General features: G+C 50.6%; 1 protein-coding gene across 20 annotated transcripts in view; it reads right to left on the bottom strand.

Annotated features, from left to right (window-relative positions):
• TMEM164 (transmembrane protein 164) overlaps positions 1-17,206 on the bottom strand; it is a 194,699-nt gene that overhangs the window by 13,976 nt on the left and 163,517 nt on the right. For 15 of the 20 annotated variants that reach the window (XM_070783933.1, XM_070783936.1, XM_070783921.1 and 12 more), the window contains 2 exons: positions 7,950-8,050; positions 1,767-6,264 (listed from right to left, as the gene is read on the bottom strand). In XM_070783933.1, coding sequence (XP_070640034.1) covers positions 6,058-6,264; positions 7,950-8,050 — 308 coding nt within the window. In that variant the 3' untranslated portion in view covers positions 1,767-6,057. Of the gene's footprint in view, positions 1-1,629; positions 6,265-7,949; positions 8,051-17,206 lie in introns of those variants that run through there. The other 5 variants (XM_070783925.1, XM_070783927.1, XM_070783923.1 and 2 more) reach the window with 4 other exon arrangements.

The raw sequence follows: 17,206 nt of genomic DNA, 5'->3' as shown, positions 1-17,206 counted from the left end.
GCATACTGGAGCTCACGGAAGACTGCATGCAGGAGCCTACACTGGAGCTGAGTGAGACCTTTGGACAAGCAGGGAGATGGCGGTAGCTGAGAAAACAGAGCAAAGAACAAGGCAAAGAAGTGGGAAACCACAGGGCGTGACCAAGGGGAATTCAATACGGCTGGAACAAGGGTCTGCTATGGATGGATCTTCATGGAACATGGAGGTGAGGAAATGAAGCCTAGGTGTTTACAAGGCCCCAGGGAAGTGATGCAGTCAGATCTCCACTGCAAACTGTTGCCTGCAGTAGAGTGTACAGACTGGAACAGAGACCTTCGGCAGATGCATGAGAGAGGTTGCTGTGGACTGTCATCTTTCTGAAATGGAAGACACACAGAAGGACCACAGGACCACCTTCTCTCACCGCCCTCTGGCAGCCTCTGCCCCTGGGCCAGCCCTGGCCTGGCCCTGTGCGGCACCATCTTGTTTACTTGTAGGCCTTGCAGCTCTGCTCTGCGGCTCGCCAGGGTCAGGTAGGTCTGCTGGCAGCAGAAGAAAAGATGGGCCTGACTCCCCTGCCTCAGCACTCACGCGGTCCACCTTCTGTAGCACTGCCTGGTTCTCCTCCTGTTCCTCTCAGACCTGGAGCCCCCTGCTGAGGGTCTGCCCAGTCATCCCAGCACCCCAGATGGGCAGCAGAGCCCGGGGTCAGGGTGCCGAGCACCTAAGCTCTGGAGCCTCACAAAACCAACTCCTAGGCCAGCTCCTCCATTGGTTAGCTCTGAGTCCCAGTTTTCTCAGTGTCTGCCTATACCATAGGGACAGCACGAGCAGTCCACTCACTGTGCTTTTGAGGGGATCACATCCTGGAAGGCATGTGGAGGGACTTAGTGCCCTGCGTGTCACACAGGTGCAGCTATAGTTTTACTGACAGAGAACCTGGGGTCGCAAGCAAATGAGTGACTTGCCCAAGCTTGTGGTTTTGTGGTCCAGGATGGCAGGGCCCATCCACTCTGAAGGCCAAGGCTTCTGACTCCTGGCCAATGAAGGAAGCCCACTTGCACTGGAGGCCCCTGTGGCTAGCTGTGTCCCCTGTAGAAGCAGCAGCACCAGCAAAAGTCTGAGTACAGTGTCTCTCTGGTGTGAAGGTGGGCATAGCTAATCATAGTCACTACGGGGTTCAGTTGGGAGCCTTAGAAAGCCAGGTCCAACTGTTCCCCAGGAGCAGATTACCTCCACATGGCAGGGTCTGACTTGTGTCAGCCTTGGCCCTGTGCTGAACAGAGCTGGCCCCCGAGAAACTTGGGATGAGGGAGCCTGATCGCATCTGGTTTTAGAGCTGCCTCCTGTAGTTCAGTCCTCTAGCGCACGTGGGGTCCCTTGAGGCCAGGGTCCCTCGAGGCCAGCAGATATCCCCAGCCAACAAGCCCTGTGAAGAGCATGAGGCCTGTTGGGTCTCAGCAGGCAGTGGGGGGGCTTCAAGGCCATATGACTGGAGCCATGTGACTCTGGGGGCAGAGCTGTGCTGAGCAAGCCCACTGCCCCATGGTGGTCCTCCACAGCCTGGATGGCCAATGGCCCCTTCTGTCTACTTTTCAAAGCAGGAGCCCTTCCTTCTGAGAGGCTTCTGGGAAGCAAGGCCAAGACTCATAGGTTCTCACAAATCTTTTAATAACAGTAAATGAAGGAAACATTTAACAGTAAGTGCCATGGTGAGGGTTCCTTTTCATTCAGGGATCAACAACAGAAACACCTCAATCTAACATTCAGAGTGCGAAGTACACAAATTAATTAATAATCATTTATTTCCAAAGGTGACTGCAGAAACCATTTTGGTACAATCAAAAGGGTTTTACAAAACAGAGAAAACATTACAAAATGTCCCAAGAGGTGAGCAAACTGGCGGGGGCACAGAGCACCCAAGAAGCGGCCTGGCGAAAGTACTCATCTACTCATCTTGCAGCTGGTTAGGGGACTCACAAAAACTGGTTCTCCAAGGGAGTCACTGTGGGGGCAAGCGCCAGGGAGGGGGTCTGCCCAGGACACAGCAGTCTCCCCTTGAGAATGAGGAAGGGCCGTGGTGGGGGTGGGGGCGGCAACAGAGGCAGCGCCAATTTCCTGGCAGAAAGAATTACAAGTTGAACTATCTTATTCTCTCTACCACAATAACACCAACAGAAATGAAGAATTCTTCCAAATGTAATACAAAGCTGACACCAAAGGAAAGCAGGTTTCCAAAACAATAGTTTGGCTTGAAATGACTTTTTTGTTTTGTGTTTTTCTTGCCATGAGTAGCTAACCAGTGTAGAAAATGTCACGAGAGCAACAATAAGCGACTAGGTTTTCCTGAGCACAAGGGACTCACTGTATGCACAGAAGAGGAAGGCTCATTCCCACTTACAGACCCTCCCCACCCTCAGAGGGCAGGGCAGCCTGTGCAGTGAGGACGCCCCTCCTCATAGTCCGGGGCTTTGCTCCCGATGCCCTCCCTGAGGCCTGCTCCCCATTTACCAAAACCAGCACTGGCATCCTGTCTTACAGTGGCCATACCGGCCCTTCTTCTCCCCTTGCCCACCTCCCTATCTCCCCTTCAGATGACCAACATCTACAAATCCAAGCAATTCTTTTTTGGGCAAGGTATGTGTGGGGGGGTAAGCGGTCTTCCACTAGCCCCCCAACACCAGCGCTGTGCTGACAACCTGCTTTCTGTGTGCAGCTGTGTCTGCCCCACAAAACAGTGCGCTGAAGTATCAACCACCACCAACTGCAAAACCCTGAGGGAGGCTGCAGTCGAAGGGATGATCTGAGAGCTGGGCTTGAGGTACCAGATGGGAAAGGGCCCCGAACTCCCCACCCCCACATCATGGCCACCCTGCCCACAGCTTCCGAGAATGCTGAGAAGTCAGTCCCGAGAGAGAGAGAAGGCTGAGTGGGGGAAACTGAGTCTATAACTTCCTCACAAGCTGACAGAGGAACACATCACTGGGCCTCCAGAAAGAAGATAGACCAAATCATCTTTGGTGTGCAAAACCAAATAGAAGGGATGGAGGGTGGGGTGGGGGCTACAAGCAGGTGGGACCAGCTCTCTGTTATGTGGAGCTGATGCCGTAAGTTGGCCAGCTGAACAGACTGTTCTCATTGGCCCAGATCCTCAGCCGAGGCTACCTAGGGGCTGGAGGGAATTCTCCTTTTCCCTTGCTAGGGCTGTTGTAAAAGAAAGTGTCCACTTCTACAAACACCCTCCCAGACACACATGGAGCTCCCACACACTGGCAAATGGCATATGGAAACTTGGCCAGGCTGGCTGGGGAAGCTCCTTGGCACTGACAGCAGGGCCCCAGGGAGGCGCAGGAAAGCCTGGCCCCATGGTGGTGGGGGCCACCCTCCAAGGCAGGCCACTGAGGGTCGGGCCAGGTCACCTCTCCACGTCGGCCTGGCCCAAGGGAAGAGTCAGGTACAGCCCAGTTCAGATGCCTGCTGCTCCCCAGCACCTCACAGGCCGTGGCTCCCTGTGGACCCAGTGGACAGGGCTTGCTCTCTGTCCCCTCCCCCCCCCCCGTGTTTCTGAGCCCACCTGGCCCCCAGAAGCAGTGCACCCCCCTTCCCCGGACAGGTGCACCTGCTGCCGGCCTGGCCAAGCCAGGCACATGGCTTACGCTTTCTTCCTTCCTGCCAAGCAGCAGCGAAGTGCCAGCCAGCCAGGGGCAATGAGCCACAGCCAGGGCAAAGACGAGCTTTCAGAGGCAGGCCAATGTGAGGAAAGCATGAGCTGACTGGCACCCTGCACCAGGCCCGAGATAGGGAGGAAGAGAGCGCTCTGCCACTGTGCCCTTGGTGGCACAGTGTCTGTGCCACCCAGGCTGCTGGCCCCCAGCTGAGGCAGAGATTCCAGCATGGCACAGGACAGACCTCCAGGGGCTCCTCCTATGACCTCACTCTAACCTTTTATTTTGTAAATAGGCCAAGGGAGCACCGAGGCCTGGCCTCCTTGGCCACGCCCATGCACAGCCAGTAGGCGGGGTGAAACCAGCCACTCAAGAGGTACCTCTTCTGGTGGCAACCCAGAGCATACCGCCCTCCTGCAACCCCACACCCTGGGAACTGATGGCATCAATGCCAGCGTCCCTCTGCAAAGAGATGGGCCCTTCCATGGACACTTCCCTGGGCCTCACCCTGCTGGAAGAGACTCTCTTCCATTCTGCTGCCTCCAGTAAGTCCACTTGCTAAAATAATGACTAGTGAGTCACTGAACGGAGAAGGCAATGGCACCCCACTCCAGTACTCTTGCCTGGAAAATCCCATGGATGGAGGAGCCTGGTAGGCTGCAGTCCATGGGGTTGCTAAGGGTCAGACACGACTGAGCGACTTCACTTTCACTTTTCACTTTCATGCATTGGAGAAGGAAATGGCAACCCACTCCAGTGTTCTTGCCTGGAGAATCCCAGGGACAGGGGAGCCTGGTGGGCTTCCATCTATGGGGTTGCACAGAGTCAGACACGACTGAAGCGACTTAGCAGCAGCAGCAGCAGCAGCAGCAGACTCACTGAAACTCAATCTAGGTCTAAAACAGTAACACCTGGAATACTGAAGGAGCCCAGGGCAAGTGGGTTGCCTAGACTGGGAGACAGGGTTGGGGAGGAGGCAATCAGAGAAGGTCACAGAACTAGCTTTTCTGTTATTAAGTAATCTCTTCTTAGTAAGTGCCGACAAAGAGTCAGCAAATGCTACCACCTCCCTTCTTGAGGTCCACGTATGACTGCGGCTATCCTGCAGCCAAAGGTCTTCCTTTCTGAGCACTTGAACTTCCAACCAAGGGGACCTGATTTTTTGGTACCTGCCTTTCAATCTAGACATGTGCTGTAGGGGTGGGGAGCCTCACACAATTCAGCTCTGATGCTGGCTGCAGTGATGACATCTAGTCCTAGGAAAGCCATGCTGCGGGACCTGTATCCTCCCAAACCTAGGATGCTCATATATCCTGTAAAACCACGAAATGGACAGACAGGTGTCCTCCAGAGACAGGTCCTAATGCAAGGATTCTCTGAAGTCAAACATCCCAAAACAAATAAAGAAACAAAACCCCAAAAGCCAAAAAAGCCCAACTCTAGCTCATCTTTCCCTGAAGCTGCCTTTAAAGAGAGAGAGAGAGCATTTAAGAGGCACTCAAAATTAAAATGTCATCTGTTATCAACATTAAAAGTAAGCCTATGATTCAAATCACAGTTTTCTCAAGTTGCCACTTCTGTTGATTAATGTCTATGCTCACTTCTGACACAGATATGGGTCAGTTCTCAGCTCTCAAGTAGAATCTCCCCAAGGTCCCAAACTAGTATTAGCTGTGGATATTTTGACCTAGTTCCCTTTGGATTTGCTGTTGGAACAGCACTCATGGGCCTCAGTGGAATCTAGCCCCTCAGATGGTAGCACCCCTAAACCCCACCTCTGGCAGTATCTGGAGGGAGTGACTGGTTGGCTGCTTGCTTTGAGTCATGGGACACCAGTGGGAAGAATCTGGCCAGTTCTATTTTGGCCATGAGCTGGGAAACCCCTTGGCTCTTGGCTTGCCGCTGGTGTAGAAACAAGGCCTCAGTCCCCTTATGGCGGGGGCTGTGCTGGAGACAAGAGGGGACTCCAGCGCAAGCCTGGAGATCCCTGGCAGTGGAGAAATCAAACACAACCGCATCTCATCACTTTGATACCAAAAGAACTACTGCTTGTTGTTCCCTTTCTCCTCAACCAGCTGTTGTTAAAGCACCAACAAGCAGAGTGAAAGCCACTGACTACTGTCTCACCACATAAGGCCACAAGGAACAGGGAGAGAGAGCCCTCAGCACTACACCCCAGGCTCCAGGAGCCATCCTGGGGGAAGAGGTGGGGAAGGAAACATGTTGGAAGAAAGGGGCAGAGAAGAGGGAAAAAGAAATACACTGAACGAGCTACTGCCCTCTCCCATGATTTCACCAAGAACTGGGTGTCCTCCAAGTCAAGTCAGGACTTGTTTCCTCAAGGGGAGAAAAAAACAAAACAAAACCCCAAACCAAACAAACAAACAAACAAACAAAAAAAACACAAGCACCTTCAGTCTATTTTCTTGGCTGGAAGCCGGAGCAAATCCAGCAGATATTTACACAAGGGCCCAGCCATGTATGAGAACAGGATGACCAGCTTCCCGTGGGTCATGGTCATGAGAGTCTGGTGTCCCGAGGCCCAGATGCGGTACCAGGGGCCGTAGAATGGGTCTGAGATGGCCGGACACAGCATGTTGTTCAAATTCACTTCGGTGACCTGCAGGGACAAGGGAGGTAGAGTGAGCGTTCACCATCCTGAGGCTTTCTCTGGCTTCTGCCAGTTCAGCCGTGTCTACCTAAGGGGGACTAGACAAGGAGGGATTGACAAATCCCCACCTGTTCATAGTGGGATCTTTCTTCCCTAAGTTTGGGTCATGGCTAGAGCCCTTTGGAGGTGATGGAGGAGGCCATCCAGGGGAAAAGCTGGTCTTGACTTTGGGTTGGGCCCAGAGTCCGTTGACGTTCCTAAGTATTTACTATGTGCCTAGACCCAGACAGGTATTGTGGGATAAGAGAGCCATCAACTACATGGTCCCTGCCTCTGCATAACTAGGAACCAATCAAATTGGGATGATCGGTCTACCACAGCTGACCTCAAACCATACGGTGCTCACTGGCTTTGGTCCACCATAAGATCTGAGGTGTGTTCAGAACGGGGGCGGCAGAGTCCTCAGATAAGACCTGATGAGGGAAGTCATACCATTTTGAATGAACTCATGAAGAATGGATGGAAGTAATGATGAGGAATGGAGTGAACAAAGCCTTCCATGTAGGAGGCATAGCCTGAGTGAGGTCTGGAGGTGAGACTGAGCATGGTATGTGTGGTGACATGGAGACACTGACTCCTGTGGAATCAAGGAGTCACAGTGGAGACAGGTGTGAAGGTAAGGGCGTGATGGTCATACTGCTTCCTTCTGAGAGCACAGGAAGCAACCGTGCTACTGGCAAGGAGCTCCAACTACCCCCAGGCCAACCGGAACAGAGCGACACACCAGGGTGGGGAAGAGAAGATGACTGCGTCGACCAAGGCGCTGGTGACATCGGTTGCGTGCCCTAGTCCAGCCAGGCCCCGCAAGGCTCCACACGGCCAACGGTACATTTAATGCTGCTCGCACACAAAACCGGATATGCCACTCCTGCCCCAAGGACGGCCACGACAGCTGCCTTCCAAAGTCCTTCAAGCCCATTCTCCTTAAAAACAAGTCTTCACCACCTCTCAAGAGAGGTGGAGGGTTTGTGCCCATTTCACAGATGGGTGGAGAACACGCTGCCCTGAAGGATAACGTGACTCACCCAGAGCAGTGGCAGAACCAGAACATGAACTTGGGTCTCCCTACCCAAGCCCCAGCCTACTGCTACTCACTTTGCCACCAATAGATACACCACCCGGGCACCAAGCAATCCTGGGCTCTGGATAACTCAACTACTGAGTCCAGCTATCAGCCACACTCCAGGTAGGTCTGAACATCCCAGAAGGCTACGGGGGTCAGCCGACACCACACTTCCACTGGCCACGCAGCTTTGGGCCTGATGGTAGGCCTAGAATGGACCCAAGGTCAGAAGCCTCCCCCAAGGCCAGGGTCAGGGCCCTGCCTCCCACACAGGCCACAGCAAACCACTGTCCAGTGCAGCTCACTATTTCCGACCCAAGTGGCCTTGAGTGAAGGGCCTCCTTGCCTCTCCAGGGATGAAAGAAAGTCATTACTGAAGGATTCAGAAAGCTCTTTGGAGAGGCCAAAGCTGTGGATTGTAAATCAGCAACCCAGACACAACAATCTGACAGTGTGGCCTTTGGCATCTTGTATTTTCAAAACAAAACGATATACCAGCGCCAACCAGGATTATCAAGATTTATGAAGAACTCCAAACAGAAGGGATAGAATGGGATAGAACCAAGCTTACCAGGCCCAGGATCTGCAAGATGCTGAAGTGGTAGAAGAACATGAGGCCAGTTGAGAGAAGGGCCCACCGGAAACTGCTGAGGGGCTCCGGGGTGTAAGCACCTGGAGAAAAGGGGACATGGTGAGACAGCAGGGGTGGGGACCCTTCTCCCTCACCCCCCAAGGGTGCAGGTGCTGAGGCCATAGCCGCCATCTGCTGTTTTACCCACTTCCGCTGCCTGCGACAGCTGCTCAATAGACAGCCCCACTGATTAGCTGGGTGAATCTTATCACCTCTTCCCAACCTCTGTTCTGCCACGTAATGCTGGGGCCATTCTAGAGAGGATTTTTTTTTAACTTCTGTTATAATAGTAACAAAGTTGGCCCTTTGTATCTACAGATTCCACATCCCAGGTTCCACCAACTGGACTGGTCCATGGTTGATCTTGCAGGTTCCACAACTGCAGATGCAGACAGCCAAGTGTGTTACACCATTTTATGTGAGGTGCTTGAGCATCCTTGCATTTTCGTATCTGCAGGGGTCCTGGAACCAGTTCCCCTCGGATACTGAGGGACAACTGCACATGCTCACTAAAGGAAATTTCGAAAATGTTAAAAAGGTAGAAATGGGATGGAGGAAAAGAATACACCCCCAACACTCTACTAGCTGAATGTGACCACTGCTAGAATCTGGTGTGTCTGCTTTGTTCTTTTTGCCTTGAGAGTTTCTTTTCTTTCTTCTTCTGATTACTGATTGGAATTTTACTGTATACATAATTGCACAGCCTTCATTTTCACCTTTATTCTAATCAGTCCTTCATGTTTCTAAAGAGAATCATCATTGAGGAAGTGTGGCATGGTGGCTGAGCATGCTAACTTTGATGTCACACAGATTTGGTTTCAAACCTGGATGCTACCACTTACTGCCTGCTTGACCCAGGAAATGTTCTTTAAACTCCGTGTTCCTCACTTTACTTGTCTGTAAAATGGGGCTACTTCCGAGAGTAGTTGTGAGGAGTAAAGGAAAGAATATGTTAAGAGCTCTCAGTATGGAATCTGGTGCAATGAAAGTGTTCAGTGTGTGTCAGGTACTGTTATTATCGCATTGTTGTTATTATCATTCAGTTCAGCTCAGTTCAGCTCAGTCGCTCAGTCATGTCCGACTCTTTGCGACCCCATGAATCGCAGCACGCCAGGCCTCCCTGTCCATCACCAACTCCCGGAGTTCACCCAGACTCACGTCCATCAAGTCAGTGATGCCATCCAGCCATCTCATCCTCTGGCGTCCCCTTCTCCTCCTGCCCCCAATCCCTCCCAGCATCAGAGTCTTTTCCAATGAGTCAACTCTTCACATGAGGTGGCCAAAGTACTGGAGTTTCAGCTTTAGCATCATTCCTTCCAAAGAAATCCCAGGGCTGATCTCCTTCAGAATGGACTGGTTGGATCTCCTTGCAGTCCAAGGGACTCTCAAGAGCCTTCTCCCAACACCACAGTTCAAAAGCATCAATTCTTCAGTGCTCAGCCTTCCTCACAGTCCAACTTTCACATCCATACATGACCACAGGAAAAACTATAGCCTTGACTAGACGGACCTTTGTTGGCAAAGTAATGTCTCTGCTTTTGAATATGCTCTCTAGGTTGGTCATAACTTTCCTTCCAAGGAGTAAGCGTCTTTTAATTTCATGGCTGCCGTCACCATCTGCAGTGATTTTGGAGCCCCCAAAAATAAAGTCTGACACTGTTTCCCCATCTATTTCCCATGAAGTGATGGGACCAGATGCCATGATCTTCGTTTTCTGAATGTTGAGCTTTAAGCCAACTTTTTCACTCTCCACTTTCACTTTCATCAAGAGGCTTTTGAGTTCCTCTTCACTTTCTGCCATAAGGGTGGTGTCATCTGCATATCTGAGGTTATTGATATTTCTCCCAGCAATCTTGATTCCATCCAGCTTGTGCTTCTTCCAGCCCAGCATTTCTCATGACGTACTCTGCATATAAGTTCAATAAGCAGGGTGACAATATACAGCCGTATCATCTTTCAGGATTTGAAATAGCTCAACTGGAATTCCATCACCTCCACTAGCTTTGTTCATAGTGATACTTTCTAAGGCCCACTTGACTTCACATTCCAGGATGTCTGGCTCTAGGTCAGTGATCACACCATTGTGATTATCTTGGTCATGAAGATCTTTTTTGTACAGTTCTTCTGTGTATTCCTGCCACCTCTTAAGAATGTGCCATATCCAGTTATCATGCCATATTCAATTATCATGCCATTTCCTGCTCTCCCACTGGAACAGCAAAAATTGTGTATTTGTCCTCTACCATCACTCAGAACTCCCATCCCAGTAGGCTTGGGTATATGCTAGACCTTTCAGAGTAGGGAATGGCTCATAGAATGTTCTGGGTGCAGGCATCCTATAATGGGGGTGCTCCGCAATGAAAGAAACATGGAATGCTCATCTCAAGCAAGTAGGCAGCAATAGGAGGAGGAGTATTTTCCCAAGTCAGTCTTTCACAGATCCATCCACTTATTCACCAATTATTAGACACCTATTATATTCCAAGCCCTGTGCCAAGCATTGGGGATAGGAACATAAAGGAGGTGGGCTCCCTGCTGCCTCAGACTCACGATCTGGTGGAGGCGGCAGACAAGCTAGGCAACTGTGAGAAGCTGGAGTGATGACCCGGGTCTGTGCCACGTATAATGGGGGGATGGAACTCAGCTTGGCAGAGGGGGCACAGAGCTGAGTCCTACAGGACAAATGGTACTAAAAGAGGGGTCTAGGAAAGCAGACATTTCTGCTGCTGCTGCTAAGTCGCTTCAGTCGTGTCCAAGTCTGTGCAACCCCATAGACAGCAGCCTACCAGGCTCCCCCGTCCCTGGGATTCTCCAGGCAAGAACACTGGAGTGGGTTGCCATTGCCTTCTCCAATGCATGAAAGTGAAGTCACTCAGTCGTGTCCGACTCTTAGCAACCCCATGGACTGCAGCCCACCAGGCTCCTCCGTCCATGGGATTTTCCAGGCAAGAGTACTGGAGTGGGTTGCCATTGCCTTCTCCAAGACATTTCTGGGAGTGAGCCAATTCACAGAACTATGGGGAAGCACTGAGACTACAGAGGCCAGTGTGATGGGGCAGTGAGCAGGAATAGGCCTCAGAGGTTCGGAGGGTTAGGCTGCTTCCAGCTGGGCCACATAGGACCTTAGGAGCCGTGCTGAGGGCCTTGGGCTTCATTTTGTGCTGCAGGGTCATGACACTAAATGCCTGAAGCCTCAGGCAGGCAATTAACTGGGAGCACGGGAGTGACTGGGGACAATGAGCCATCAGGGATACTGGAGACCAGCCAACTGGAAAGGCCAGACCCTTTCTGAAGAGGGCAGTCCCCACTCAGCACCACCCAGTCCCTGCCCTACGGAGACCTGGGCCCAGAGCTGACTGTGTTTTCACTTTTGCATGAAAAGCTAGAAGTGGGGCACTTTCATACGGAATTTCCTGATTTTTAAATGTTGGCAAATAATTCAAAATGTTTTAAGAATGCTCAACGGACCAAACAAAACATGTCTTCTTGGACGGCTTTCAGCCCAGGGGTGGCCAGCTTCAAGCTCTGCTGCAGAGCCACAGAAAGCAGAAGAGAGTGTCTGAGGCAGGAAAGTGAGGTTGATCATACGTGTGCTTGAAAAAGACCGCCCTGGCCTCGGTGTAAGGGATGGGCTAGGATAGACGGGACACCCGAGAGAGAGAGCCTCCGGAGCCCAAAGACGGAGCAGGATGGATAGCTTTGAAGATAACAGCAGTGGCCCTGGCTTCTAGCTGGCCATCACTGGGTTGATGGTGCCACTTGCTGTGATGGAGAAGAAGAAAAGGCAGATTTTGTAGACAAGGTGGAGAAATGAGGCCAATTTTAGACATGTTTGAGTTGAGGCATCCATGAAATACCCCAGTGAAAGTGTCTCTTGGGCTGTATGCACTCTGGGAAATACAGCGTGATGGGGATGGCGCTGTGGGCACTGGAGCTGGGCAGACATGGGTTCTCAAATCCTGGCTCTGGTTGCTTAGCGACCTCAGGGTCGTTGGCCAGCCGCTGTATCTCAAACTCAATTTCACTCATCTACAAAAGAGGGTGCTGTGGCCTACTTCACAGATCATTTAAGCCATGATTGGAGTGCCATATCTGGGATTTAACAAACGCTGATTATTTTCATCATGATATGAACTGCAATCTCAGTGAAGAGGATAGGATGGAGCATCCAGCCACAGGTGTCATGAGCACAGGACGGTAACTAAAGTCACAGGAGCCTAAATAGACAGAGCAAGGAAGAAGACCAGAGGCAGAACACCACCGTGGGGAGGGGGAGGAGCGGAGACAGGGCGACAGAAGCCTGCTGGGTCTTCTGGGGAAGAAGCTCAGGCTTGCTCCGTGAACAAGGTGCAGGATCACTGCACACCTGAGGCAGAAAGCCCTTTGCGAGCGTCGGAGTCATCTGTCCACTTTATAGATGGACAAACTGAGGCCAAGAGACAGGCAGCACCACAGCCAATGTCAACAGCAGAGTACTGGGCTCTCAGACATGCCAAGGGACTCAATGCCCTCACTGCTGCCTCTCCAGCCCTCCACCACACCACACTGTCCCAGCTCTTTGTCTACCCATCTAGATGAGGGCCTCAGAGTTGAGGACCGAGTGGGATCCTTTCTGAATTCCTAGCATCTAGCACAGCCCTTGGAATGCACTTACACTGGGTGCATTTTCCTGTCTACTGAATGAATGGGAACTCAGCCCTGTGTTTTCATCCTGGCTGTTGAGGACATGAAAGGGAAGAGGGAACCTGGAGGATCCACAGGTGCTTAGAACCCCGCTGAGCAGGTTTTCCCAGGTATCCCTTCCCTCCAGCCTCTGCTTGGCTCCCCTTGGTGGCATCTGGGCAGTAGTGACAACCCCGTGAGTGGTGGCTGGGGGGAAGGGGGGACAGGAAGGACCAGACAGAGAAGTATCCTCAGCCACGCTTCAGCAACCCTCCCCTGTCCTCCCCTAAAGGCCCTGTCCCCTGTCCCACCCTATGGTAAGGGGTGGGGGGGAGGAGCACTCAGATACTGCCAGGGGGTCACGTGTCTAAGTGCTCTTACTGCCTCTAGTTCAAACCCCGACTTGAATACCATTCATTCTGTGTTGCATCATCCATCTCTAAAGGCTGACAACCGAAGAATAGATGCTTTTGAACTGTGGTGCTGGAGAAGACTCTTGAGAGTCCCTTGGACTGCAAGGAGATCAAACCAGTCAGTCCTAAAGGAAATCAATCTTGAATATTTATTGGAAGGACTGATACTGAAACTCCAATACTTTGGCCACCCGATGGGAAGAGCCGACTCACTGGAAAAGACCCTGATGCTGGGAAAGATTGAAGGCAGAAGAAGGGGATGACTGCAGATGATGATTGGATGGCATCACTGATTCAGTGGACAGGAGTTTGAGCAAGCTCCGAAATGATGAAGAACAGGAAGCCTGGTGTGCTGCAGTCCATGGGGTCACAAAGAGTTGGACGCGACTGAATGACTGTACAAAATCCATCTCAAGTCAGACTATCAGGTCTCTGAGGGGCGGGCAGTTTCTGAATCACCACTTCACCTCCAGCACCAGATATACAGTAAGCACTCAAAAAACCATCGCTGCTGCAGAAAAGGGTGGTACAGACTTTCTGGAGCACCTATAAAGTCTAAGCCTTTTGGCTCAACAATGTTACTTTGTGGACTGCTGTCGAATACCTCAAACACCCAGCAAACAGCCTTTATTTACACAACGATGTTTACACTTGCACTATGTACTGCACTGGGACACTGGAAACAAACCAATGGGGGAGAGAAGTAAATTCTGGTGCCTCAATACTATGCAATAGTCACTGCCACTCAAATGACAACCAAACTGTATCCCTGTGCAGAAAAGTCCCCAGCTCGCGATGCCAAGTGTAAGTGACGGAACCAAACAGTATGTCAATGATGGGAAAGGTGGCTTAGTGGTTTAAAACAAAGGCCTTACGGTCAGACAGCCTTGGGTGTGAGTCCTGCCTCTGTCATGGCCTAGAGTGGTGACCATGAGCAAATTGCACCACCCCTCTAAGCCTGTTTCCTGTAGTAACGTCTGTCTCTCGGGGCTGCTGAGTGGAGTAAGAAATATAAAAAAGTAAACACAGCAGCTAGGCTGGCACACAGATGGCAGCTGCTATTTTTATCATGGCAACCACAGCCATCCAAAATCTCATAAAAGACTGGAAGACAAGGAATCTTGTAAAGAGGTGAGCTTTTTCTATAAAGGGGGACTTTGACTGTGGTTTCCTCTGCCTTTTCACTGCTGATGGATTTTTTCACTGCAAAGGTGATCAAATATTCAATTTCTTTAAAAAAGAAGAAAAAGAGAGAGCACCATGAGAACAGATGACCCAGTCTACACAGATATATGCAAATTGTATACAAACACACATCATTCCTTTTTTATATACCTGGATGTGGCCCCTGGGAAAATCTCAGTGAAAAACCAGTTTTCTTTTAAGGGAAAATAGAAACTTAAGCACTTTCAGAAAAATTAAACACATAAAACTTTTTTTTAAACTTTTAAGAAAAAATAAATGTGACATTTGCTGCTAGCATCTTCTATCCCAGGAGGATAGAAGCATTTCAGCTCTAAAGGTAGGGGGAAACCGAGATAATAGCTTTTTCTGAAATCGATTTCTGCCAGAAGGAAGCTTTATGAGCGCTGGGAGAGATGTCAATGTGCTCCAGCAGCCATGACAGACCCCCAGAGGCCTCTCCCAAGGGTCTGTTCTCTAATCCTCTAATCCCAGATGGGAAGGCCTTACACCAAGGAGATGAGACAGGGCAAGGCGGCATCCTATTCACCAATCTTCCCACTGCATTCAACTCATTCAGTTTTACATGTTATCCATTCATTCAACATGGACTAGGTACATGTTGGGCAGACTCCATGCTAGGCAGTGGGGATACGGAGGCACAGGTAGGCCTATGAGCAATGAGACAGCATGATAAGTTGTGCCTTGTGTGTGCATGCTCAGTCATGTCCGACTCTTTGCAGCCCCAGGCTCCTCTGTCCATGGAATTTTGCAGGCAAGAATACCGGAGTGGGTTGCATTTCCTCCTCCAAGGGATCTTCCCAACCTAGGGATCGAACCTGCGTCTCTTGCATCAACAGGTGAGTTCTTTTTACCACTAGTGCCACCTGGCAAGCCCAATAAGGTCAGCACCACTAAGTAATGGGCACCCTGAGGTAAAGGAGCTGGAGAAGATAACAGTTGGGGTGAGTTTTGAAGAACAAGGAGGAGATGAGGACAGGAGCTTAAATGAAGGAAAGAACATTCCAGGCAGCGAGTACAACCTGGGAAAAGGTGTGGAGACATGGAACAGCATGCTGTTTGCATGGAATCCCAAGCAGGTCTGTGTTGCTGGAGCATCAAGTGGGAGGGGGACATGTGCCAAGAAATGAAACTGGAGAGACAGGCAAGAGGGCTCAGGTCATGAAGAGCCTTGTCTGCTGTGCCCAGGAACTTGGCCTTTATCCTTTACACAAGAAGAAGCCACTGAGAGGTTTGAAACAGGCAAATGCAAGATCAGATTTCGGTTTCAGCTAGCTTGACTGCTCTGGTAGCAGTGTGGATGATGGGCAGGAGAAGGATAAGACTGAAGACCAGGTTGGGTGCCACTGCAGAGATGGATGACTTGGCGATTTGTTGGACATGGAGGAGGTTTCTAGGGTGACCCTCTAGGTCAATGAGCTCAACAACAGAGGAATCGATTTAGGGGAGAGGAGAGCTCAGGCTGGGGGCATGCTGACACTGAATGCCTACAGGGTACCCCAGGTCTAGAGCTCAGGAGAGGGAGATGGCCTGCAAACAGAGCTTGGGGTATGGGTAAGATCAACAAGGAAGAGTACACAGAATGAGATTAAAGCACCAGGACAGAGCCTGAAGAACACCAATACACAGAAGATGGTCTTCTGTCAGGAGAAAGAAGATCCATGAGAAGACAGGACTGAAGACAAGATTAAAGACTGTAACAAGCCACACGTGGCAATTTCCATTTAAATGGATAAAGATGAAGTAAAATTAGAACTGATTCCTCAGTAGCACTAGTCACATTCAAGTGCTTGATAACCACACATGGTTAGTGGCTACCATACTGGACAGGGAAGAGATTGAACATTCCCATCATCACAGAAAACTGCTGGGAACACACTTCTCTACAGAGTGCAATAAATACAACTATTTCCACTGGGTTTGGCAACATGCTGATCCCTGGTGATCTTTGCTGGAGCAATTTTGGGAAAGTAGTGAGGCATGAGCTGAGTGGTAAAAGACTGAAGAAAAGGCTTCCATGTACATACGGTAAGGAAGAGAATGCCAGGAAAAGGGAACAGGATATGCAAAGTTACAGAGAAATCATTAGCCACACTCCCAGTGTCTCAATCAATTCTCTGAATGACCCTTTCACATCCTTTTGCTCTTTCATGATCTACCACTTGACACAAGGACCCTGCTTCATCTCTAGCACTGTAAAGCAGTCATTGTTTTTTTTCCTTGGGCTCATACAAGAAAGAGGGTGTGCCAAGTTGCTACAGTCGTGTTCAACTCTTTGTGACCCTGTGGACTGTAGCCCGCCAGGCTCCTCTGTCCATGGGATTCTCCAGGCCAGAATAGTGGAGTGCGTTGCTATGCCCTCCTCCAGGGCATCTTCCCGACCCAGGGGTGCAACTGTAGTTTCTTCCATCTGCACTGCAGGAGTAGGAAGCGTCTGTCTTTGCATTGTTGTCTCCAGACCATTGACCTTCCTTTCTCCCGAAAACCCCACAACCACCATACTGTACCAACCACCAACTACCCTTCCCTTTTACAGCTGCCTACAGACGTACAGGTCATGGCTCTCAATATTCCTCAAGGATATTAGTACCTAGCTTAGCACCCCTCTCTCTAAAAACACTACTGCCATAGCTCTTGATCATTTCAGTATGTATCTAATAGGAACCCTCACCTCTCAGCTCCCCTCCTCAATGATTTTGTTCCCATCTCACCTCAGCCAGTCGTTCTCAAGGTCATGCCTGAGATCTGATAATTATGAATACCTGTAGCCCCTCATTAAGTCAAGTATTCCCTCTCCACCCACCACTTATATCTTTCCAGCTGACCCCCTTTGACCCCGCTGGAGTCTGTGGTCCATGGGTCCTGCCATCTTTTTTGCTGTCCCTCACAGTTCCTTCTCTCCTGCATTTCCATGGCCCA

The sequence above is a fragment of the Bos indicus genome, chromosome X, assembly GCF_029378745.1.
Source record: "Bos indicus isolate NIAB-ARS_2022 breed Sahiwal x Tharparkar chromosome X, NIAB-ARS_B.indTharparkar_mat_pri_1.0, whole genome shotgun sequence".
Taxonomy (NCBI): domain Eukaryota; kingdom Metazoa; phylum Chordata; class Mammalia; order Artiodactyla; family Bovidae; genus Bos; species Bos indicus.
The sequence above is the reverse complement of the archived record's forward strand: the minus strand, read 5'-3'. Positions and strand labels throughout refer to the sequence as shown.